Source organism: Castor canadensis, chromosome 8 (assembly GCF_047511655.1).
Source record: "Castor canadensis chromosome 8, mCasCan1.hap1v2, whole genome shotgun sequence".
NCBI classification, from domain to species: Eukaryota; Metazoa; Chordata; class Mammalia; order Rodentia; family Castoridae; genus Castor; species Castor canadensis.
In genome coordinates this window covers 74,068,170-74,095,236 of record NC_133393.1, presented here as the reverse complement: position 1 = coordinate 74,095,236, position 27,067 = coordinate 74,068,170, and the positions used below count along the sequence as shown (strand labels likewise).

The window sequence follows — 27,067 nt, the reverse complement described above, 5'->3', positions numbered from 1 at the left end:
ACCTTGCAAGTTAGTCTTAAAAAACTGGTGTTCTTCTCACAGTTATTAATAAACCAAAATCTTTAAAACTTTAAAAAAATCTAAATTAAGGTACTAACCTGTGTCAGATTACCATATAGTGACTGAAATGGATATTTCCTGAGAACTTTTAGTAGCCTGAAATAATATGATGTTCAGTGGCAGGCCATTGGAAGGGGCATAAAATAAAATCACGTACAATATGGCCTTAGCTTTGTTAAACAATAGATACAACGAGGAATAGCACCTCATAATGGTATTGATATGCCTGGGTGCTTATTTTTCTTTCTCAGCAAAAATATCTGTTTCAAAATGTTTTTTGAACAAAGATATTTACCTAAAATGGTTTGAAGTCTAAAGATAAGAGACTGTGAGACCATTAAAGTCACAATGTTAGAAGGATCTGGCCACATCATCTGGACTTCAGATTCTGGCAGATCATATGGGACTTTATAGACAGATTCAGGTGAGAGGGTCCACAGTGAATGCACATGGAGCACAGCTCTCTTCCACTGGTCCCAGGAACCACTGCTATGCTAAGAAAGCCCCAGTGAGAAAGGCTATTCCATAAACAATTCCACTGGACTTGAACCATGAAAACAACAAATAGCACACCTTTATAAAAAAAAAAATCTCAGCATGAAACATTCTTAAGCAAGATCCACAATGCTATTTTTTTTCAATAATGGTACAATTTGCTTATTATCATTTAATGGTAAACAAGGACAAATGCTAGTGAATTCATCTACTCATAGGCCTTACATACTCAAAAAATCCCAATATTGAACCCTGATATAGATCAGAAACATTAATTGCAAAACAGCAGTACTCACCACACCCCATAAAGGATTCCTTTTAAATGATACCCAGCAGCCCCTTCTACTCTTCTGCTCAGTGTAATTCCTGCTTCTCGAGGAAACATTTGCATTGGTGATTTGTCGGTAAAATCTATACGCATTCTGTATTTAGACAGCAGACACGCACACATCTTGTGCTCAACATGGTAAAGAACTAAGTAATGGGAAGTGAGCAGTTATGTTTCATAACCCCTCTAGCTGTGAGGCCGCCCCAAAGAACTACGCAAGTAATGCGTTTCAAAATTCCATGAAGGTATTTCCACATGTAGTCAGAGAGCTCAAGGTGGAGTGGGAAGCATGAGGCCAACTGCACGTGATATAATTGTAGTTGTGACCGTAAGTTTTATAACAAACTATCTTTTAAAAACAGGTCTCCAAGGATCTTTGAATCTTTTCATGGCCATTAGAAAGCTTTAAGAAATGGCAAAAGAAATGTTGAACAGTGAAACTATGTAAGCTCTCCATATCCCCCAAAACCAATGGACCTTCCATTTCTTTCTCAGAAACAGGTATGCCAGCCACAATGCAATTCCAAGTAACTTCTTTATAAAAACCCAACGGGATTTTAATGTAGTAAAAGCATGCTTGTTATGTGCATAAGAGAAGATTACTGATTAAAATGAATATTTTAGTTAATACATGTGAAAATATATAGACTTCACAAAATGCCTAAAGCTTTATCACCACCTGGATTCAACACCTATATAATAACTCACATTCTAATTTCCCTTTCCATGTGATACCTAGATGTAGTCAGGATCAGACTGCAATACCTAATCCAGCTTTGGAACATTACTTCTTCAAATCACTGTTTCTGAAAGAGTAGCAAAGTGAAAACTATGTATTACCTTAGAGTACTTTGAGATCACTTGAGGAAATTTGGTGATGACAGTAAAATCAACATTTAACATAGCTTGTATGGAAGCACAGAGGAAACTACTTGGAGAAATACACACTGAAAAATCACAGTTGTAGAAATTTAGAAATCCTCCCAACATTTGGATAACAAAAATGAGGCCAGGAGCACTAACGTAGGCTGGACTTGCCATATTGATACCAGGAAGACAAAGTATATGTACTTCAAAACTCCTGATGGGTTTTTTTCAGAGCTGTTTTTGGAAGTATACTGCATTTAAATAATTAGCTCTTTCTTAAGCATTCCATCATTCCATCGTCCAGTATAATACTACCAGGGTGCTCATTTTGAGAGCTATAACCCACTTGCAACTTCATTTGCTGTCAATAAATACCGTTATTATGAGCTTTGTAAGCTGCCCTCTATGAAGTGAAAGGTTTAACAGTAGGACGTGGCATGTTCACACACACAGTGCAGTGGTGCCACCTGAGGTCTAATGCTTTCCAAATCTCTCCAATTCAAGCCAGCATCCTCATTCAGGTTAGTGGAGGGCTGAGGGCAACCTCTGCAGTCAGGGCAGGTTTGGTACAGGAAGTGCTGGTGATATGCTCGGATGTGACTGACAAACTTCAATGAGATGTCAGCATTTTTGGTTCCCTCTCTCTAGCTCAGAGGCGTATGGCAGGAAACTTCAACCTGACCACATGCCAATGAGCTATGTGGGCTAAAACTGTCCAGCTTTGCCACTGTGTTCCGTGGTGGGGAGAATCCTAATGAATATGTTAGCCCTTGTTCTTGACCTTTTTTCAATGTTCTAGCAGTGTCGGAGGCAAAGAATGCATGAATGAATGAATGAATGCATGAATGAAAATTTACATGGAATATCTTTTTTTGGTGATACTGGGGTGGAATTTCTCAATGATATGATTCGGTTGCACACTGTAAATTCTTAATATATCTTTACAATTGACTAGAACTTTTTATCAAAATACATTGCAAGTATTGCACTGAAAATCTCTCATAAATGCGTACTATTTTTCTCAGTTTGCTTCTTATATCTTGGCATGTTAGACTTTATAAAAACAGGTTTTTCTCTTTTGGCTTCAAGTCAAGTGATTTTGACCAACTCATCTACACATACATTTAAATTTTAGAACAGTTTCAAGGAACCATGATTACAATCAATTTGTTATAAAGCTAAAATTTATACACCCCCTCCCCCCAAAAAATTATGTGGCTAAATACAAAGTTTTATGAAATTATAATAAGCAAAGCTATTAATGTTTCTAAAAAACTATTATATTCCATGTCTTAATTAAATTAACATTATTACAGACTTGCCATGTGTCCTCCTCATAACAACTCAAACAAAAAGTTATTAGGTCAGTTTTTTAGATGGTGACCCAGACCATCTAAGGTCATTTTAACTAAAAACTTTTACCCTATGTCGTGTGTGTGTGTGTGTGTATATGTCTGTGTGTGTGTGTGTGTGTCTGTGTGTGTGTGTGGTGGTGGTGGTGGTTAAACTAAAAACCTAAAACTTTTTAAGACTGGTAAACTTCCTCTTTCTCTCTCATGTGGTCATTCTCATAAATTTTTTTAAACTTTGCATTTAATCTACTTATAGCAAATACTTTTATACTTAACCCAGAAGAGAGGGATAGTTTTAGAATAATCTATCTTGCAGTGCTATCATCTACCCAGTAATAGTTGCTTTCATTCTAATTTGCTGATTGGCTGTAAGAAAGAATGAGAAGAGTAAATGTGTCACTTCCTCAAGGTCACTTTGAGTTAGAAATAGCTTTCTGGTTTAAGGTCTGCTTGTACTTCCTCTGTGATGGTAAGCTGGCCAGTAAGAAACAGAAGATAACAACAGAAAGTCTGGGATATTTGAAACACTTTCCAAGTTGATTTCTCTTTCTGCTACCACCACCTCCTCAATTTTGCCACCATCTTATATATTTTACAGCAATTTGGGAAAAACTGTAACAGATAAAGGGAAGAAAACCTTACTCCTGCTTCAAACATGAAGCAAATGTTTTACTTCCTTGTTAAAATATAGGATACTGTCTCAAAAATCACAATACTATAAAAAAAAAGTTAAATCCATTACTTCTCTTTAATTTTACTAGTACAGACCATTATCTTTAGATTTATAAGTTCAAGGCAGTTAATTAAGAAATGTGTAGGTAGCAATGCATGTGGCAACTGGCATTGCAAAGAGGCTACCTAACAAAGACTGCCCAACTGTGTTTTCTGTAGTGGTGGAAATGTTCTGCATCTGTGATATTTAAAAAGGTGGCCACAGAAGCACATAAACATGTCTCCTGTGACCAAGGAACTGAAATTAATTTTATAAACCTAAGCTTAAATTTTAAAAGTAACCTCTAACTAGTGAATAGTGCAGTCTCATGTCTGAGTATACATTTTTTAAAAAAACTTTTTACTTGAAATAATTAATAGACTACAGTAAGCTGCAAATACAGTTCAGAAAGATTTAGTATACCCTTCTCCCAGTTTCTTCTGATGACTACATCTTATATAATTATAGTATAATATCAAAAACAGGCCATTGGCATTTGATAAAATGTGTTTAGTTCCTTAACATTTTAACACTTGGATATATTTGTGGAAGCACAATTCAATTCCCACAGAATGCCACCTTATTACCCCTTCTGTCTACCCAAGACCCTTCTCCCTACCATCTCTGTTCTCCATCTCTATGATTTTATCATTTATAGAATACTGCATGAATGGAACCACATGGTAGTGACTTTTTTCCACTTAGCATACTGTCCTTAACATTTATTGAGGGGACTGCAAAAGTACTAATAGTATGCTCCTTTTTCCTCTTGCATGGAATTCTGTTGTGTGGCTATCCCACCATGAGTTTACCCATACTTTAAAGACTCTTCGTGTACACATTTTTGTACAGATCTTACTTGTCATTTCCCTGGATAAATGCCTAGAAAGGGCAAATATGAAGTCCAATGATAAATGTCCACATATGTTTATTTTCATCTGTCATCTATAGCTTTTTGAGTAAAAATGTGAAAGTGTCTTTATACTATTTGCCCATTTACAAATTAATTGTTTGGTTATGCTTTTACTGTTTTTTGTGATTTTTAATGTATTCTAGATAAGAGTTCTTTGCCATATATAGATAGGGTCTCCAATTTTTTTTGGGGGTGGGGAGAAGTGGGGGAGATTGCTACAGAGTGAACCACGGACCTCAAGTAAGATAGGCACATACTCTACTCTCAGCCCTAATCCTATTAATAGAATCTTATGCAGAGCAAAAGTTGTTAATGAAATTTAATTTACCAGTTTTTTCTTTTATGAATCATGCTTTTGGCGTTACAGCCTAAGAACTTTAAAAAGTATATAGCTGTATGTTTCACATTTAAATCAATGATCTCTTTGAGCTATTTTTGTATGAGGTCTGAGGTTTAGATTGAAGTTCATTTTTTTGGTCCACGGGTATACAATGAGCAGTCATTTGCTGAAAAAAGCATCTTTCCTTGACCACAATACTTTTGCACCTTTTCAAAGATGAAATGGCAATGCTGCTTCTCCTGTATTCATCTTCCAATACCACAGTCTTCATGACCACAACTGTGTAACAAATCTTAAAATTGGAGTGATTTCTATCACACTATTCTTTTGCAAAAGTGGTATGTACTCTAGTTTAGGATATCTATCGTTCAAAACCTTGCTAGATATTTTGTAGGAGTTGTGTGAAATCTAGCTATCAGTGTGAGAATTGGTATGGGTATGGAATTTATTATATTGAGTCTTCCAGTTCATTACCAATACGTCTTTCCATTTACCTAGACCTTTGTTTTCTTTTATCAGTACCATTTAGTTTTTATGGGTATATCATTTTTAAAAAACAACTTGAGTGATGAACTAGAAATAGCTTATGAATACCACAAAAAAAATAGTCCAAATTTTGACTTTCAAAACGATCTTTGTTAGCTAAAATTTTTACATCAAGAAAAAAGTACAGGGGTTGGAGATTTAGCTCAGTGGAAGAGCGCTTGCCTGGCAAGTGTAAGGCCCTGAGTTCGGTCCCCAGCACCGGAAAAAAAAAAAAAAGGGAAAAAAAAAAAAAAAGAAAAAAGTACAAACATATCCATTTGGGGCAAATAAACAGAGAATACACAATTTATGAAGAAATGGGCATAACAGGAGATTGTCATTGAAACAATGTACAGGACAGATGAACTATAAAGAAGGACTGAGGTATGTGGCACTATCTTCCCCGGCTGATATGTTTACTATATGTATCAAGCCTGAACATTAGCACATGCAGTAATTACAATAGACCTACAAGTTATATAATTTCAAAGACTCACTCCAACTCTTACATTATTTCATGAATCACATACTTTAGGAGAGCTAATGGGAAAAAATGATGCTTTATTAACTTTGCTGCTTACACATCTACAGAAAAAAGGTCAAGTGGAAAAAGTAATTCTGTTAAACAGTAAATGTATGTAACTATTTTGACAATTTACTAGAGCTATGAGAAAATCTTTAGAGTATTAAAATTATTTAGCTCAGAAATGCGAATTCAGCAAAAATAAGTAGAAGGTAATCAGGAAGTTATGTACCTACAAGCAAAATAAAGGCCAATTTTTAAATTTTATATAAGAATACATTCTTAAAAGTAGGAGGTTAAAATAGCAGAAATATAGTAGGTATTTAAAACCTTAAAATAAGATACTATAAAGGATGGTTGAAGTATAGTTGTGAAGGCCCAAAACAAACAGAAAACCGACAACAAAAACCAACCATACCACCAACTCAGAGACCCCCTAACAATCTGTAAGTGTGTAATAAAAGACTTCAGAAAGCCATGTCCAGTTTTCAAATTTGTGAAGACTATGAAGAGTGGAGACCAAGGAGCAAACAAGAGTGGCTACTTCCTGTCCACCCAGGACTTGCTCAATGGATTAATTAGGGCCAGCATTTCCCAACACAAACAGAATTATAATTTCTAGAAATACAAAAGGAAATGATTTCTGAAAACCAAGAGTATGAGCATCACTTTTGAAACTGCTGGTAATGACCTCATGCCAGGGTAGCTTGATCCTGGGCTCGAGTATCAAACAGCAGCCAGTTCCTATAGAATTCTCTTATCAGGAAACACTGTCATGATCATGCCTTTTCCATACCACGCATAGTCCCAGTCCTAAATATGCCACACCACTAGACTTGGGAGGGTATGAGGAAGATGCACAAGAAAAACAAAGAGAAGAACCAAGGACAGAATTACAAAGGAAAAAAAAAAGAAACACATTTTGCCACACCTAAACAGTCAGGTGTGGGACAGGAAAACTGATCAAGTAAGGGAAGCTTGAGCTGCCCCAAACATTGTTACATACAAATTGAAGAAAAATTATCCAAGTTATTTCAACACTTAATGGAATTTATTGGTGCTATCAAAAAAAAATGTATGACCCAAACCAAAAGCATTATGTCACAGACACAGCAACAAGCTAAAAATAGAAAATAAAGGCCAATGATCTAATAACAGTCAGATTCTATCAATTTTAAAGCTACAAGATAGACACAAACTGTTGAATCACTCTTGCAAAAGAGCAGTAATTTGATTTTCTCTTAAACAGAACTCCAAGTTGGATAGGGAGAAATTTATTAACCTCTGTGGTTAACAAATTCAGGAAGCCATTTTACTATCCTGTAGGAGCAAATCCAATGTATGATTAAAGTTAATGAGCAAATGCAGGAGCAAATTCTGCTTCCATCTGTTTCATCCTCTCCTATCAATCTGGAAACAGCTGCACATAAAAAGTTTCAAGTGACAGAGCCCTGGGATGCTTTCATTCCATTATTCACCCACTTGCTTTACTGCACTGCATCAGATTCTGCCTTTCATTGTCCACAGCAGTGTTTAGTCACTATTTTGAGAAGAGAAATCTGTGGGAGGAGACTATTTCTCTACAGTTAACAGTATATCAGGCAAGCTTTATTAAAAGTAAAGTCCAGTAGGGGACATGGCTCAAGTGGCAGAGCACGTGCCTAGGAAGTCCAAGGCCCTAACTTCAAACCCCAGTACTAGGGTGGGTGGGGGTAGGGGTGGGGGGATGACTTCTGTCCATCTGTGAAATTTCTACAAACAGATATTTAGAGAGGCTCTTTATATGTAAAAGTTTTACTTTAACTACTACCAGATCTTAAACCATTCTTCAAGTAGTAAACAATTGCTTTTCACCAACACATAACCTTAAGCAAAGAGTTTTTCAATACTGTCAAAAAGAAGCTAACAGATGGTAGTGGACTGGTGATAGCCACAAATTCTTTGTCACTACTCCTACCCACAAAGTGTGTGTGTGTGTATGTGTGTGTGTGTGTGTGTGTGTGTGTGTCTATTCTCTACCTCTTTACGCTAAACTGGACCTACGGCTGCTTAGTCCAACAGAAAAGAGCAGAACTCCACTGGGCGAATTCTGAGCTTAATCTTTAAGAGGCCTGGCAACTTCTTCCAATGTTTTAGAGTTGAGTTGCCATGTTGTGAGAGGGTCCAAGGATCCATATGCATCAGAAAGACCTACATGGAGGATAAGCAAGATACCAGCTGAAATCCTCAAGCTGACAGTCATGTGAGGTTATATTTTGGAAATAAACTTATAGCTCTAATAGAGACACCTAAGCTGACAGCAGGGGGCAGAGATGGGCTATCCTCACCAAACTCTGGCTAAATTGCAAAATCATGAGCAAGAAAATAATTGTTGTTTTAACTCACTAAATTTAGGAGTGATTTATTATACAACAATAGATAACAAACAAAAGGTATAAGGTAATGAGAGCCATGTCTCAAGGAGATTTGTAGGAGTGGTTTTTAGCTAATGTTGTAAACCCAGAAAGGGATTTGTTTGTCTGTTTTGGGTATTTTTGGTGGGACTAGGACTTGATCTCAGAGCTTCATGCTTGCAAAGCATGTGCTATATTACTTGAGCCACAACTCCAATCCATTTTGCTCTGGTTATTTTGGAGATGGGATCTCACACTATTTGCCCCGGCTGGCCTCGAACCACAAACCTCTGGATCTCAGCTTCCCAACTACCTAGGATTACAGGTATGAGCCACAGGTGCCCCACTCCCACCATGTTTTTAAGAGAAATTTACCAGAGCCTAGCAAGCATGAGGCCCTGAATTCAATTCCCAGTACCACAAAAAAAGAAAAATTTTAGTAGAGGAAGCACCATCAGCCGGGACTAACAAGAGAGATCATTTAAAATGAAAACTAGGAAGACCCTTATTCACATAGTTCGTGCCACAAACATGGGTCATTTTTTGTGGACAAGTGAGAAGACTCAGACCTACCCAATAGCCAAGAGGCTAAAGATGGGAACCCCTGAGCCATCCAAGGAGTAAACTGGTTTTGAATAAGAACATTTGCCTAGTTGGATTTTAGGATGGCTGCTGAGCAGTGACAGCACTGTGCCTCTCATATCCTTCTCCTGTCTTTAAAAAATAATGATTTCATGAGATAATTTACATCTCACACAAATCACTCACTTATAGTTTACAGTTCAAAGATTTTTAAAACTATGTTCACAAATACATACAATTTTAAATGTATTTATCATACCAAAAAGAAACCTGTATCCCAGCACTCAGAAGGCTGTTAGAGAGAACACAAGCTCCAGGTGAGCCTGGGCTACATAGTGAGAGCCTATTTTACTACACAGAAATCACCATTACCTCCTAATCTCCGCCAGCTCTAAGCAAATACCCATCTACTTTCCGTCTCCATAGATTTACTATGCAAGACATTTCATATAAAAGGAATCATACAATGTGCAATCTTTTGTGGCTGGTTCCTTTCACTTAGCATATATTCAAAGTTTATCCATGCTGTAATATCAGTACTTTGTTTATTTTCATATTATACTCTACAACTACCACATTTTATTTGTCCATTTGTCAGACAATGGGCATATGAGTTGTTTCCACATTTTGGCTATTACACTGCTGCTATAAACATTCATGTACAAGTTCTTGTGTGGACAGTTTTCATTTGTTTTGAGTCTGTGCCTAATTAGAAGTGCTGAGTCCTAAGGCAACTTGATGTTTAACCTTCAGAGGAACCATCCAGAAGAATGCCCCATTTTGCATTCCTACTAGCGATAGGTCAGAGTCTGAATTCCCCAGAGCTCTGCCATTTTTTTTTTTTTAAGATAGCACCTTTGCTATGTAGCTCAGGCTGGCCTAGAACTCCTACCTCAGTCTCCTGAGTGCTGGGACTGTAAGTCTGCACTACCACGACTGGCTCTTTTAATTACTTTTTTTTAAAGGAAGTGGTTGTTACAATTTTCTTGACCCTGCTTCACCCCTGTATGTTGGATGGGGAGTAAAGGAGCAGGGCATGTAACTCATCTTTTTATTCATCAGTTTGAGATGAGCTGTACCAGAACCTCACTTAGATGACATCCTGGACCTGTTGAGCAGAGGTTGCAATGAAGTGAGACTCATGAATTGTGCATGAAGATGCAGTGGCACACTGCTATTCTGGTCATCATTCCCAACGAATGGTACTTCCAGGTATTCGTGACCTCAGATACCCTTCCACTCTGGGCAGGGCCTATTACTACTGGGACCATTAACATATGGCAGAAATGATACTGTGCCAGTTCTGGGCCTGAACTGATGGGGCAGCATCCACTTCCTCCTTTTTGGAATCCAGAAACCCCAAGCAGCCACTGGGTTCCAATTGAACTCCTATGTAAGCCTCAGAGCACCTAGCCATTCCCACTATCCACCTGTTGAATCATGGGAAATAATAAATTGCCATTTTAAGCTACTAAGTTTTGGAGTGGCTTACTATACCCCACTAAATCTCCAAAATAGAGGTTCCCTTTGCTGCTATCTTATTCTCTTAAACCTCATTCTCTTAGTCATGATAGGCTAGTTGCTTATGAAGAAATGTAGTGTGGAATAAACCTCCTTTTCTTTCTGCAAATGTAATACATTATATCTAGGGTCAACTTAATAACATTTAAACACTTGAAATATGTCGTCCAAATCTCAGGAGACCTTTCAATTGACACTGACTAAAGAGTTTTGCCTACCGTCCCAGCTACTCCAGAGGCCAAGGCAGGAGGATTGCTTGAACCCAAGAGTTCTGTTTCTTAAAATAAATAAGTAAGAGTTTCATCTTCAGCAGAAAACAATGTGCAGGGACCCAGGCCCATGGGGAAGTCCGGCCAAGGATGAACAACCTTGGCATTAGCTGACGTCTCAGATGCTTGGTTAGGCATATAGGGTACAGATGAACCTGAGGAAAGGCCCTGGGTATTGAGTAAGCACACAACAGAAGAAAGAAGTCAGCAAGGGATGCACAGACACCAAATGATCTGCGAGGATAAACAAGGGAGTGGGAACCCTGAAGGTAGTCCAAAACCTGTGACTGTGGCAAACAGCAAAGATTTTTAACATCAGTAACTCCAACGAGAATTTGGAAGCTCTGCTTTCTCTTAGAATGAAGTGGCTGCCATCCTTCTGCATGTTGCTTTGGATTTAAAGTCCTTCACAAGTCTGATCCTGTAACTCTGTCTCTCAGTCCATCCTTTGGATGGCCAAGACAGCATTTGGGAGCTTGGAGGCTTTTTGCATTCCCAGGGTCAAGCCAATAATAGTAACTCCTTCACAACTTGTACAATTATTCTTACAATTTTCATAGCATAGTTCTTTGAAAAGTATAAGATGCAAGCAAAACTCTCAGTACATTATACTAACAAATTGAATTTGGCACATTTCTTTAATAATAAGTGTATCTGCTTCAAAAACAATTATTTCCAAGGGAAAAAAATTGAAATAAAAGGCTGTCAACCTACACACCTACTAGTAGGAAAGTGGTTTAAAGAAACTGTAGTAGAGCTGCAGAGTGAAATGCTATCCTACCCTTAAAAAGGATAGTAAATAAAAAAGGAAGAGGATTTGAAAGACTGATGTGGAAACTTTCCAGTACGTAAATGAAAAACCTAGTTGAGAAAACAGTACAATTCTATTTTTAAAATAAGCATAAACTATTTACACATGTATAGAAAAAAAATCTAATACAAACCACCAAGCTACAAAAACAGCACAATCTGGGTGAGACTTTCACTTTCTACTTGATATATATATGCAAGCACATATGACTCTTATAATCAGGAAAACGTTAATACAGAGACACACAGATCCTTTTTTAAAACAGCACATTTTTACCTGAGTTTGCACAGTGCCGACACTCACTATTCTCCATCACCAAGCAGCTCAGGTCTGTTTTTAGAACAGGGTCAGAAGCTGCCACATGAGCTGTTTCCTGTATTGGGCAGCTATTTTTAATTAATGAATATTTTGCTGTAAGAGATTACTGAGAAAGAAACACACCATCTCTGTTACAGGCTAAACTCAAGAAAGGCTTGCTTTATAAAATAAAATGAAAATCTAAGTTTTAAAAATTACTTTAAAAGGTGTTGGACAGTATTTTGCATGAAGCACTTTATTTCTACTCTGATATTAAGATAAATTAAGCTAGCCAGGCATGGTGGTACATGTCTATAATCCCAGCACTTGGGAAGATGAGGCAGGAGAGTTGTAAGCTCCAGGTCAGCTGTGGGTACATAGTGAAACTCTGTCTCAAAAAAGATAAATTAACCTCAGTTTAAAACTCCTCAAGGAACAGATCAAAGTTCTATTTAATTTCTCTTAAATTAAGATAATGCAACATTATTTCTAGCATTCTTGACATAGGAGGAAAACATCAACTATGGGGAAAAATCATTGGAAAGAGAAAGAAAAGGGAATACACAAAGAGTAAGGTTTCTTTTCTTTTTTTAATCCATTTCATTTCATTTTTGATGCTGGGGACTGAACCCAGAGCCTCTCAGAATATAGACAAATGTTCCACCACCAAGCTACACACATCCCCAACCACGTAAGGTTTCTTATAAGTCAAATATTAACCATGTACGTGTAAAATACTGTCCTCCACTGGTAGACAACATACAATTGTGGGTGTTCTATCTGCAAGTATGAGTAGCAACATAAGCATCCCTCTACTTAGATTCTCCCAAAGTTTTTAGGCAATAACATGGTTCAAACACTACTGCTATGTAAACTTCAGTTGTATGTTTCATCTTTCCAATTGTTCAACTCAAGTGAGGAGTGAGAACAGGAAGTGAGAACTCTCAAGGGCTAGGCAGTAGAGCTAGGCTCCCAAGGTCCCCAAGCTATTCACCCCTAGAAAGAAGACAAGATTTCCCTGGAGATCTAAGAGGGGGTTCTAAGAAGGACCCCACCACACTGTTTAGTAATGTGCATTCCAGGCACAAAGGGGAAAAAGAGATTGTTGTTCCCTTGCCAAATGAGAATCCCCATTACAGGTGACAACCCACACAACTATACTGAACTCTGTCCATACCCTCTTCATGCACCACTTCCTTAAATTCTTTTTGTGACTGTTCACATTTAAAGTGCTTTCTCATCTATTAGTTTATTTGACTCAAGTAGATTTTAGGATGTCTGCCTAATAAGTAGGTAAAAACAAGATAAACTCCAGCTTGGGATGATATTCTATAAGGACACCTTGCCTGTAAGCACACCTCACAGGGAGGTGTGATGGTTAATTTCATGTACCAACCTGGATAACTGTTTGGATGAAATTAACTTTAAATTTGTGAGCTTTGAGTAAAACGTTGTCCTCCATAATGTGGCAGGGCCTCATCCAATCAACAGAAGGCCACAATAGAGCAAAAAGAACCTCCAAATTAAAGAGGATTCCCAATAGCATGCTATGCCTTCATCTGCACCATTCACTCTCCTGAGTCTTGAGCCTGCCAGTCTACACTGAAGATTGGGATGTGCCAGCCTCCATAATCCAACCCCTGCCCCAATCTCTCTCTCTTTATCTCTCTCTCTCTCTCTCACACACACACACATACACACACAATTAATTCTGCTTATATGGAGAATTCTGATGAGTACAGGGGGCCTCATTGGGCAGCCATAGCCTGGCTTCTAGCAGTTTAACATCTATCCAGGAAGAGTCACTCAGTGAGGGACAACCTAACCTTTCTTCCTACCACAGCTCTTTCAAGCAAGCCATGATGTCTGGAATACACGACTATCCCTGGAATAGCTGCAGCTACGGACAACTTACTATCCCCTAGTAGATTCCTAAGAAGAGCACTGAGTTTTGAAAGCAGTCCATACTCTCTTCTTACTGCTTAAAAACACATAAAAGGCACAGCCCTCAGCAATGACCCACTGAGGTCACTGTGGAAAGGAGAAGAAAAGAGGGAGGTGAAGACAACGGGCACTGTAGACAGTGTGATGACCTCTTTCAGAGAACCGTGCAGTTATTCTTCAAAGTGAAGGCCTGGATTATTCACATGTGCCCCAAATGCCTCAGTATCCCCTGAGCAACCAGTTATCATCCCCTTCACAAAACTTGCCCACCTAAGCAGATGGCTCACTATAACTACCATTTTGGGGTTGTGCTTCATACCACTGTCCTCCTCAGGGCAGCCTCACCTCCCTCACCTAGATGCTGTCTAGCTGGTCCACTTCTCTTCTGCAGTATCCCTGGCAGGAGAGTCCTCCACATCCATTTTCTGCCTCTATACCCAAACCCTCCCATCTTCCCAGAATACCCAGGGCCTACCCTGAGAACTTACATAACTACTCTTCTCTCACCAGTGCTTTCAAGAACTCCTTGCATGTAGACATTTTAAAAATCTACTTTCTACCACTTTCTGTTGCCTCTCCCTTCCCACTTGGATCTCACTTACACAGTGCATCCTTACTCTTCTCTGCCTTTAGTCCTTATCCCAAATTGAAATTGTGGGTAGAACAGAGATGATTATTCTACTTAGAGATGAGGAAACAGAGGCAGAAAGAGATGAAGTGACTGTAAACTAGTAATCAAACCACAATTAGAGCCTCATTTCTAGTAACTCCTGGTCTAGTGTCTACTGCACAGAGAGGCAGCAGAATGGTTATTAAAGTCCAGGATATCAAGTCACAACATATGTGCTCCACCACTTATGAAACCATGGCTCTCAAAATTTAAACTCCTTGTGCCTTGGTCTTCTCATCTGTAAAAATTGAAACAATGGCACTTATCTATCTTTGGCAGGGTGTTAGGAGACAAAATGGACAAAACACTTTGAATGCTACCTAGCATATAAAAAGCTCTCAATAAGCAGCTATATTCTTATTCTCTATTATTATTTAATCAGTTTTTTTTTTCATTTTTCTTTTATTATTCATATGTGCATACAAGGCTTGGTTTATTTCTCCCCCCTGCCCCCACCCCCTCCCTTACCACCCACTCCACCCCCTCCCGCTCCCCCCCTCAATACCCAGCAGAAACTATTTTGCCCTTATCTCTAATTTTGTTGTAGAGAGAGTATAAGCAATAATAGGAAGGAACAAGGGGTTTTGCTGGTTGAGATAAGGATAGCTATACAGGGCATTGACTCACATTGATTTCCTGTGCGTGGGTGTTACCTTCTAGGTTAATTCTTTTTAATCTAACCTTTTCTCTAGTTCCTGGTCTCCTTTTCCTATTGGCCTCAGTTGCTTTAAGGTATCTGCTTTAGTTTCTCTGCATTAAGGGCAACAAATGCTAGCTAGTTTTTTAGGTGTCTTACCTATCCTCACCCCTCCCTTGTGTGCTCTCGCTTTTATCATGTGCTCATAGTCCAATCCCCTTGTTGTGTTTGCCCTTGATCTAATGTCCACATATGAGGGAGAACATACGATTTTTGGTCTTTTGAGCCAGGCTAACCTCACTCAGAATGATGTTCTCCAATTCCATCCATTTACCAGCGAATGATAACATTTCGTTCTTCTTCATGGCTGCATAAAATTCCATTGTGTATAGATACCACATTTTCTTAATCCATTCGTCAGTGCTGGGGCATCTTGGCTGTTTCCATAACTTGGCTATTGTGAATAGTGCCGCAATAAACATGGGTGTGCAGGTGCCTCTGGAGTAACAGTCTTTGGGTATATCCCCAAGAGTGGTATTGCTGGATCAAATGGTAGATCGATGTCCAGCTTTTTAAGTAGCCTCCAAATTTTTTTCCAGAGTGGTTGTACTAGTCTACATTCCCACCAACAGTGTAAGAGGGTTCCTTTTTCCCCGCATCCTCGCCAACACCTGTTGTTGGTGGTGTTGCTGATGATGGCTATTCTAACAGGGGTGAGGTGGAATCTTAGTGTGGTTTTAATTTGCATTTCCTTTATTGCTAGAAATGGTGAGCATTTTTTCATGTGTTTTCTGGCCATTTGAATTTCTTCTTTTGAGAAAGTTCTGTTTAGTTCACCTGCCCATTTCTTTATTGGTTCATTAGTTTTGGGAGAATTTAGTTTTTTAAGTTCCCTGTATATTCTGGTTATCAGTCCTTTGTCTGATGTATAGTTGGCAAATATTTTCTCCCACTCTGTGGGTGTTCTCTTCAGTTTAGAGACCATTTCTTTTGATGAACAGAAGCTTTTTAGTTTTATGAGGTCCCATTTATCTATGCTATCTCTTAGTTGCTGTGCTGCTGGGGTTTCATTGAGAAAGTTCTTACCTATACCTACTAACTCCAGAGTATTTCCTACTCTTTCTTGTACCAACTTAAAAGAGTTTGGGGTCTGATATTAAGATCCTTGATCCATTTTGAGTTAATCTTGGTATAGGGTGATATACATGGATCTAGTTTCAGTTTTTTGCAGACTGCTAACCAGTTTTCCCAGCAGTTTTTGTTGAAGAGGCTGCTATTTCTCCATCGTATATTTTTAGCTCCTTTGTCAAAGATAAGTTGCTTATAGTTGTGTGGCTTCATATCTGGATCCTCTATTCTGTTCCACTGGTCTTCATGTCTGTTTTTGTGCCAGTACCATGCTGTTTTTATTATTATTGCTTTGTAATATAGTTTGAAGTCAGGTATTGTGATACCTCCTGCATTGTTCTTTTGACTGAGTATTGCCTTGGCTATTCGTGGCCTCTTGTGTTTCCATATAAATTTAACAGTAGATTTTTCAATCTCTTTGATGAATGTCATTGGAATTTTGATGGGAATTGCATTAAACATGTAGATTACTTTTGGGAATATAGACATTTTTACTATGTTGATTCTACCAATCCATGAGCATGGGAGATCTCTCCACTTTCTATAGTCTTCCTCAATCTCTTTCTTCAGAAGTGTATAGTTTTCCTTGTAGAGGTCTTTCACATCTTTTGTTAGGTTTACACCTAGGTATTTGATTTTTTTTGAGGCTATTGTAAATGGAATTGTTTTCATACATTCTTTTTCCGTTTGCTCATTGTTAGTGTATAGAAATGCTAATGATTTTTCTATGTTGATTTTATATCCTGCTACCTTGCTATAGCTATTGATGATGTCTAGAAGCTTCTGAGTAGAGTTTTTTGGGTCTTTAAGGTATAGGATCATGTTGCCTGCAAATAGGGATATTTTGACAGTTTCTTTACCTATTTGTATTCCTTTTATTCCTTCTTCTTGCCTAATTGCTCTGGCTAGGAATTCCAGTACTATGTTGAATAGGAGTGGAGCTAGTGGGCATCCTTGTCTGGTTCCTGATTTTAGAGGGAACGGTTTTAATTTTTCTCCGTTAAGTATAATGCTGGCTGTAGGTTTGTCATATATAGCTTTTATAATGTTAAGGAACTTTCCTTCTATTCCTAGTTTTCTTAGAGCTTTTATCATGAAATGATGTTGGACCTTATCAAAGGCTTTTTCTGCATCTATTGAGATGATCAAGTGGTTTTTGTCTTTGCTTCTGTTAATGTGGTTTATTACGTTTATTGATTTTCGTATGTTGAACCACCCCTGCATCCCTGGGATGAAGCCTACCTGGTCGTGGTGAATAATCTTTTTGATGTGTTGCTGAATTCGATTTGCCATTATTTTGTTGAGGATTTTTGCATCAATGTTCATTAAGGAGATTGGCCTATAGTTCTCCTTTTTGGAGGTGTCTTTGCCTGGTTTTGGGATAAGTGTAATAGTGGCTTCATAAAATGTGTTTGGCAGTTTTCCTTCCCTTTCTATTTCATGGAACAGTTTAAGGAGGGTTGGTATCAGTTCTTCTTTAAAGGTCTGATAGAATTCAGCAGAGAATCCATCAGGTCCTGGACTTTTCTTTTTGGGGAGACTCTTGATTGCTGCTTCAATTTCATTTTGTGTTATATTAATCAGTTTTTTTAATGATCATGTAGTATAAATGGCCTATTATCCTTCTTTAATCTCTTGTAGATCACAAATTTCAGCTGGATGAGGCCAAACACTTGAAAAACCATGACTAACTCAGTGTTTGTATACACAGCATACTTCATTGGGTCACATGCAAATATATTTAGCAAAAACTAAAAGAAAGTAGGGACTGAAAGGAAATTAGAACCTAAAGACAATTTCTACCTGTTACGTGGCTATTTATGAGCTATGTGAAAAGCTTTAAAAGTGCAGAATTAGCTGGGTGCTAGTGGCTTTATGTTTGCAATCCTACCTACTTAAGAGGCTGACGGTCATGGTTTGAGTCCAGCCCAGGTCTCATCTCTAAACAGCAGCCTCTTAAAAAAAAAAAAAAAGCAGCAGAACTTTATTGAATTTTCTTTCTGGGATCACTTTTTCACACGGCTACATTCTAAACCCACACAGCAAAGACATTATGTGGTCATTATCATCAGCCATTTTTGACCTCAGTCTTCACCCACATTCAATTTCATGCTTCTATAAACAGGTGGGCAGCTGGTGGTCAAAAGTCAGAGTTCTCATTTCAATTCATGCACAGCCTTTCCAACTGTCAGTGTGGTCAACAAGGATACCACCTGCCCCACCTATGTCACAGGCTTTCAGAACAAAAAAGGTAAGGAAGACAGAAACAGATAAGGAAAACAGATCATGAAACAGGGCTCTTCTGGGTTTGCTGCCCAGTAAAATGAAATATTTCTGGGTCCTGTATCAATGTTCCTCCAAACAAAGGTTCCTTAGATACCCAAAATGCCCAAACACAACAGGCGGTCTTTAAACAATGATACTTGAATGATGCCTTGTTAGGATCTATTCTTAATAATTTACTGCCCAAAGAGTTAGGGTTTTAATCCGTAAGGATTACTCCTGACATTGGCATTCCTAATTACACAGTGAAGGAGTTTTTGCTTTTTAGCATGAAAGCAGATCTGGGTTGAAGCTTTATTCCTCCTTACTAGTGAGGCAACTTTAACAAGCCATCCAAATTGCTAGGTTTTGCTTCCATGTTTTCCCAGATGTGAGAGTTGAATAAAGAAGACCATTCCATCTTTTCTTGCCCAGCACTGTTTCTGGCAAGCAAATGAGATCAAACACCAGCTTCTAAACAAGAAAGTACCTGGTTAACACTGGCTGCCCTATTCAGTCAACACCTGAGACAGTGCTTGCATTTTCATTCAAGAGTTTATACTTGAATTTCTAAAACTGTCTCAAATGTGTTCTCTAGGTGATGATATTTAACACAGGCCCTCTGACCCAAGAAATTAGGTTAAATGTCCCCACAAAAGAAATACAGAGTGAGTAAAAGATTTAACAAAAATTTGAGCTGTGATTCACAGTGCTTGTGTTGCATCTTCTTTCTGTTCTTATTGCCTTCTACAGCTTTTATAGCTATGAAGTAAACCTGGAGGGAGCAGATGGAACTTCAGCACTATTTGAAATGCCAAGGCCTAGGATTCAACCTACATGTTTCAAGAGGTGGCATCTTCTCATTTTCAACTTGGCCCTTATATGTGGCCAAGTTAACTGAAAGGTTTTCAGTTAACATACAAAAAATAAACCAAAGAAAAGAATGTCTTCATATCTTTTTCTCTAAGGAAGAAGGTTTTCAAACTATGGTCTCATCCCATTAGTGGGTCTAATTACAAAAAAAAAAAAGTTAATAAGCACACAGAAAGGGGAGGTTGTCTTATAGATACTCTTGTACATGCAGCCTTGTACCAAGCTGTGGTCAGAAAGCGTGAAAGCCACTGTGGTAAAGCACAGTGACTGACCGCTCTCCTGAAACTAGTGGAAAGTCATCACAAGTTCAGTTTCCATGGTGATACCACTCTGTAAAAGTCCACTGCCATGACAAAGAAAAGGAAGCCAGTTTAAATGGCTGGTCTATGGTCTGTGGAAAGTTTTCCTCCCATGTTAGCACTGTAGTTGTAACTATCACTAATAAACCCTGACCACTAATACATTTTCAAGACAGGTATGAAAAGAACATCAGAGAGTGGGCTGGCACCAAGGGGAAAACATCTATGCATTCCACATATGGCATTACTTTACATATGCCAGGTACATGTATAGGCTTCATCCTTGAATCCATACTGTGATATCTGCTATGACATTATAGTTTTGCATTTTGAGTGACAGTGGACTCAAGGTTGTTTTCTCATAGACACAGGACAGGGATGTGTGTTGACCAAAAGTATCTGGTTTGAACTGTAGGGTCTACACTCAGGATTATAGGTAACCATAGGTAAAATCTAGAACATCTTCCAGTCTCTAATTTTTCCATAAATAGATTATACCTAAAGCAACAGGCTTATTTGGCAAGAACTGGAATTCAAGAACAAGACTGGCCAATAATTAGTTGTAAGATCCTAGCAAAGAAAATTTCTATGAATCTATGGATTGTGGATCTATAAAATAAAAATAATAACAATAGTGGCTTGCCATCTTTGATTTGCAGTTTTCTACAGTTAAGATTTTATGACTTGTGCCTTTAAGATGACACATCCTAAGTAATGAACTTCCTCATCAGAAGTAGAATAAAAGTAAGTACACAGAAACGTGTACCTTAGGGAACCCTCACTGGCCACAGTCTACCTCCTACTCCTGCAGGTTCCCTAATCTTACAAGAATTCTTGCCTCTCTTGCCATCTAGTGGTATGAGGAGTCACAGGACTTCAAAGTCTAATATTGCCTCTGAGTTGCAGACACCGACAGGACAGCTTCTTCTCATTCTGAGCCAAGGAAATGCTTTCTTCAGTCACAAGGCAGGAAGTAACTAAGAGACCTAACCTTCCACCTGGTTTCTATTCTTCATGAAGAGAAAGATAATTTCCAGAGAAGTCATCAATCCAGAAGCCACTGTATTTGCTATCATTAAGATGGTAAAATATGGAGGGGATTTTAAAGAGACTTACAGACTCATGCAAGGAGAAAATGTCCCCCTCTTCCATATCATCCATCTGTTAGACTCAAAGCCACAGTGCTTGGAAGGGGGACATTTACAACCCAGCATGTGACAATGCAGCATATCCAGAACCTGGTCATGCTCAGGTGCCCAGGTGACACTCATCACTACTTAACATATCTCTGGGTTTGCTGACCAAAATTCCTCAGAACTCCCTGACTGCTTTCTTAACAGAAGGAGGCTCACGGGTTCAAAAAAATAATTTGAAGCAATCCTTCAAACAATCCTTTAATAATCCTTGTTACTAAGGTGTCAAATCAACCTCCTAGTTTTCTATCTCTTTCTATTGGTTCCTACTTACATTCAAACTAGAAAATAAGCAAATGGTTTCCACTCACAGCCAAAAAGTAGACAAAGCTATATGGAGTTATATAACATATTTGACTTCAATGGGCTCCTTCTGAAAAGGGAAACACTGCAGCCAATGCCCTTTACATGTTTTTACTGCTAATTAATTGCTTTATTGAGAGGCAGAAAAGTTTAGAATACTCAAGAGAAAAAAGATGAGAACTCTGTGATACACACCAAGGTAGGCATTTTTAGATATAAGTTATTTCCTTCAAGAAAAATTAGAGCAATAGTATCTAATGATAAAGTGAGAACTCTAGAGAGATCATGTTATGGAATTCCCATATCAGTTATTGGTGGTACAACTTTGCAGAACCTGTTACGTAAATTCTCTGAGACCCAGTCCCTCTGGTGTGAAGAAGGGATAAAACATTCCATAATGTATGTTAATGAACAGTATAGTACTGTGCCTGACAGGTGTCACCTGTTTCTACTTTCTTCTAACAACCGGTTAGACCTCAAGCATTTTTACACTTATAAATGGCCTCAACTTGGTCAGCCAGGCTCAGGAGACCAAAAATCATATGTTCTCCCTCATATGTGGACTTCAGATCTAGGGCAAATGCAGCAATGTGGTTGGACTTGGATCACATGACAAGGGGAGAGCACATACGGGAGATATAGGAATAGGTAGAAAACCCAAAACATGAAAGTGTTTGATGTCCCCACTCCAGAGGAACTAATACAGAAACCTTAAAACAACAGAGGTTATCATGAGCAGGGGATCAGTAACCAGTGTAAAGATCAGTTAGAGATGAATCAACAAGGGTCGTAACACATGTGTTAGCACGAATGCCAGGAATATTTCTGTATAGCTATCCTTAACTCAACTAGCAAAAACACTTTATCTTCCTTATTATGCTTGTGTCTTTTCTTCAACAAAATTAGTGATAAGGGCAGAACAGGACCTGCCTGGAACTGAGGGGGGAGGGGGAGCAGGGGGGAGAAATGACCCAAACGATGTATGCATATGTGAATAAATGAATAATAAAAAATAAATAAATAAATGGCCTCAACTCTAGTCTGTTTTTAGAAATATCTGCAAACTTATTTGGACAAAAATTAAGTTTAGTTTTAAATAAAAGCATGTACAGCTTCCTCATAGATGGAAAAGAAATAAGACAAGGCAAATGCTAGTGCACGGTAGGGTCTACAGGACAGTGAAGTAAGCAGTGAGTAAAGCCTGGAGAGGATGCAGAAATGAATGGCAGTGAAGGTTAGTCCTCTTGACCACAGAAAGGAGTCCAGTAGAGGAGAAGGTAACGGAATGCTAGTAATTAACTATGGAGAACTGAACTGGGCACTGGACATTGGATTAAAAGCTTTGCATGCACCTTTTATTGACATCCACCAAAAAAGGCAAACCTTGGAATAATCTGTGATGGCAGGTAAGGTTACCACATTGAGAACTGAAAAGTAATTTTTCTACCAACTTTCCTATCACAGAAATGCAGCATTTACTTGAGGTAAACCACCTGACATGCAGAAAGCAAACTAAATCCATAACTAAGAAGGTCACAGTTAAAACTTTTACAAAGATGAAAAAGAAAGAATGAGTCACAAAGCAAAGGGCATAAACTGAGAGCAGACATGCATGGCACACACTTCTATTTGTAAAATGTAGAGCACTCTCAAAATTCTCCCAGGAAGGTTTCTGTTGACTCTGTGGCAGTCACACATGTGGATTCAAATTCCACTGCTGCCAAATTCACAGCAGGGAAAGAACGACCTGGTAAAAAGATGTCAGAAATAGAAAAACGGATGAACAAAAGGAAATGTTCCTTTTAAATTCATTAAGTAGAATCCTCTTAAATATTGTTCATTTTTCTTCAACTTGTGAGCTTCTAAGACTGAAGACATCATTTGAAGGCTTTGATTGCCTAGCCTGAAGATACCATGAATCACAACAGGCCATGAAAACCTTCATTGATAAGGGAGAAAAAAAATCAGTGAATTTTGTACTCACACCAGTTTTTGTTTTATTTTATTCTTTTGGTTCTTTGAGATAGGGTCTTGCAAGGTAGCCTGGGGTAGCCTCAAACTCCCAAAGTCTGGAATTACAGGCCTGCCCCACTATGCCCAACCACCAGTTTTTTTTCCCCCTTGGCAGCACTGGAGTTTGAACTGAGGGCCTCACACTTGGTAGGCAGGCACTATTACTGCTTGAACCACTCCACCAGCCCATTTTTGTGATGGTTTTTTCCAAGATAGGGTCTCGTAAACTGTTTGCCAGGGGCAGGCTTTAAACCTAGATTCTCCTGATCGCTGTCTTCAGAGTAGCTAGGATTACAGGTGTAAGTCACCGGCACCTAGTACCACCAATTTTAATTACTTGAAAAGTTAAGGCTTTGTCCACATTACCATATTCAAAATATGGTAACTTCCCAAAAGAATACTTTTTCCTAATGGAAATGTTTTATTACAAATACACACTTAATCAATATTAACTTTGAACATGATGCGTAGGTAATGGATCCCAGACTCAGAAACAAGTAACACATCAATGCATGTATTAGATGTCTTAGATAAGATTAATGCAAATATAATCCTATAAAAGATTCAACTACTAATCTACTGAGAAAATTAGTTACTTGTAATCTTTCAGCTAACAGCATTTTCAAATGCCAAGTTATCTCAACAGAAGCATTATGGGCAAGGAGCTTAGGGAAGAGACCGAGGCTGAAATATTGAATGTGCAAGAAAGTAACTGTGATCTTGAGCAGGTCCCAAACCTCAGCTCTGCTGACTGCCCTGCTCTACCAATATATCACAATGCGTGAGAACAGGGCTTTCTTTTTTTTTTTTTAATTTTTATTTTATTAACATGTGCATACAATGTTTGGGTCATTTCTCCCCCCTTACCCCTGCCCCCTCCCTTATCCCCTCTTCCCCCTCCCACCCCCCCACTTCCTCCCTTACCCCCTCCCCCCAGTCTCTGATGATTTCTGGACTTCCCTGGTGTTTGTTGTTGCATTCCTGATTCTACTAATTTGGGTTTTTTTCTCTCCTCATTTTAGTCAGGTTTGCCAGAGGTCTGTCGCTCTAGTTTATTTTTTCAAAGAACCAACTTTTTGTTTCATTAATTCTTTGTATGGTTTTTTTGGTTTCTATTTCATTGATTCTAGCTCTTATTTTTATTATTTCTCTCCTTCTACTTGTTTTGGGATTTGCTTGTTCTTATTTTTCTAGGAGTTTGAGATGTATCATTAGGTCATTGATTTGGGATCTTTCAGTCTTTTTAATAAATGCATTCATGGCTATAAACATTCCTCTCAGGACTGCCTTTGCTGTGTCCCATAGGTTCCGGCAGGTTGTGTTTTCATTTTCATTGACTTCTAGGAACTTTTTAATTTCCTCTTTTAGTTCATCGATGACCCATTGTTCATTAAGTAATGAGTTATTCAGTTTCCAGCAGTTTGCATGTTTTTTGTCTTTACTTTTGTTGTTGAGTTCTACTTTTACTGCATTGTGATCAGATAGTACGCACGGTATAATTTCTATTTTCTTATATTTGCTGAGGCTTGCTTTGTGCCCTAGGATATGATCTATTTTGGAGAAGGTTCAATGGGCTGCTGAGAAGAATGTATATTGTGTAGAAGTTGGATGAAATGTTCTATAGACATCAAGTAGGTCCATTTGATCTATTGTGTATTTTAGATCTTGGATTTCTTTATAGATTTTTTGTTTGGATGACCTATCTATTAATGATAATGGGGTGTTAAAGTCTCCCACAACCACTGTGTTGGAGTTAATATATGCTTTAGGTCTTTCAGGGTATGTTTGATGAAATTGGGTGCGTTGACATTGGGTGCATACAGGTTGATAATCATTATTTCCTTTTGGTCTACTTCTCCTTTTATTAGTATGGAATGTCCTTCTTTATCTCATTTGATCAATGTAGGTTTGAAGTCTACTTTGTCAGAGATAAGTATTGCTACTCCTGCCTGTTTTTGGGGGCCACTGGCTTGGTAAATCTTCTTCCAGTCTTTCATCCTAAGCCTATGCTTATTTCTGTTGGTGAGATGGATCTCCTGTAAGCAACAAATTTTGGATCTTCCTTTTTAATCCATTTCGTCAAGCGGTTCCTTTTGATGGGTGAATTAAGTCCGTTAACATTAAGTGTTAGTACTGATAGGTATGTGGTGATTCCTGTTATTTAGTTGTCTTAGTTTTTTGAAGGTTTGATTGTGTGTACCTAAGTTAAGGTTACTCTCTATTTTCTTGCTTTTTCTTTCCCTGTAGTTTGGTGCTGCTGCCTGTCTTTTCATGGTTAAGTTGGGTTTCACTTTCTGTGTGTAGAATCCCTTGAAGAATCTTTTCTAGCAGTGGCTTTGTGGTCACATATTGCTTTAGTTTCTGCTTATCATGGAAGACTTTTATTGCTCCATCTATTTTGAATGATAGTTTTGCTGCGTAGAGTATCCTGGGGTTGAAGTTATTTTCATTCAGTGCCCGGAAGATCTCACCCCACGCTCTTCTTGCTTTTAATGTTACTGTTGAGAAGTCTGCTGTGATTTTGATGGGTTTACCTTTGTATGTTACTTGTTTTTTCTCTCTTACAGCCTTCAATATTCTTTCCCTAGTTTCTGAACTTGTTGTTTTAATGATGATATGTCATGGGGTAGTTCTATTTTGATCTGGTCTGTTTGGTGTCCTGGAGGCTTCTTGCATCTGTATGGGAATATCTTTCTCTAGATTTGGGAAATTTTCCTTTATTATTTTGTTGAATATATTACGCATTCCCTTCGCTTGCACCTCTTCTCCTTCTTCAATGCCCATGATTCTCAAGTTTGGTCTTTTGATGGAGTCGGTGAGTTCTTGCATTTCACAGGTCTTGAGTTGTTTAATTAATACTTCTTCGGTTTTTCCTTTAATTACCATTTCATCTTCAAGTTCTGAGATTCTGTCTTCTGTTTGTTCTATTCTGCTGGATTGGCCTCCCGTTTTGTTTTGCAGTTCTGTTTCATTCTTTTTTCTGAGGTTTTCCATATCCTGGGTGGTTTCTTCTTTAATGTTGTCTATTTTTATCCTGAGTTCATTTATCTGTTTATTAATCGTGTTCTCTCTTTCACTTTGGTGTTTATACAGTGCTTCTATGGTTTCCTTTATTTCTTCTTTTGCTTTTTCAAATTCTCTATTTTTGTTGTCTTAGAATTTCTTGAGTGTCTCCTGTACATTTTGGTTGATCATATCCAGTATCATCTCTATAAAATTCTCATTGAGTACCTGTAGTATGTCTTCTTTTAATTTATTCTTGTGGGCTTCATTGGGTCCTTTGGCATAGTTTATCTTCATTTTGTTGGAGTCTGGATCTGAGTATCTGTTTTCTTCATTTCCCTCTGTTTCTTGTACTAATTTTTTGCTGTGGGGAAACTGGTTTCCCTGTTTTTTCTGTCTTCCTGTCATTGCCCTTGGTGTTGTTACTGTCCCTGTACTGTGTGCAATTAAGTATTTTCTAGCTTGTAATAATAACAATGGTGATATTTAGAATGGAATGGTGAGAGGAGATGGAAAGCAAGAAGTTAAAGAAAAAGGGAAAAACAAATAAACAGACAAGTAGGAAAAAACAAAGAATCAAACAAAAAAGTTTCAAAGATATAAACAGGGAGCATTAGTGTACTAATTGACAGTAAGCTTGTCCGCGTCTTCCCAAGCCGTCTGAGCCCGGGCCACTGGCAGCCCAGGGGGCTCTCCTGTTTTCTCTGTTTAACGTGAAGTGGAGATTATCTGCACCGGCTGCAGGTGTGGAGGG

At 38.3% G+C, this 27,067-nt stretch overlaps 1 protein-coding gene across 3 annotated transcripts in view; it reads right to left on the bottom strand.

Annotated features, from left to right (window-relative positions):
- Fgd4 (FYVE, RhoGEF and PH domain containing 4) overlaps window positions 1-27,067 on the bottom strand; it is a 216,761-nt gene that overhangs the window by 147,868 nt on the left and 41,826 nt on the right. Inside the window, exon 1 of one of the 3 annotated variants that reach the window (XM_020167950.2) lies at window positions 852-3,127. The exons of the other annotated variants lie outside the window; for them this stretch is intronic. Within the exon in view, the coding sequence (XP_020023539.2) occupies window positions 852-861 (10 nt within the window). The 5' untranslated portion in view covers window positions 862-3,127. Of the gene's footprint in view, window positions 1-851; window positions 3,128-27,067 lie in introns of those variants that run through there. 3 annotated transcript variants of the gene reach the window in all.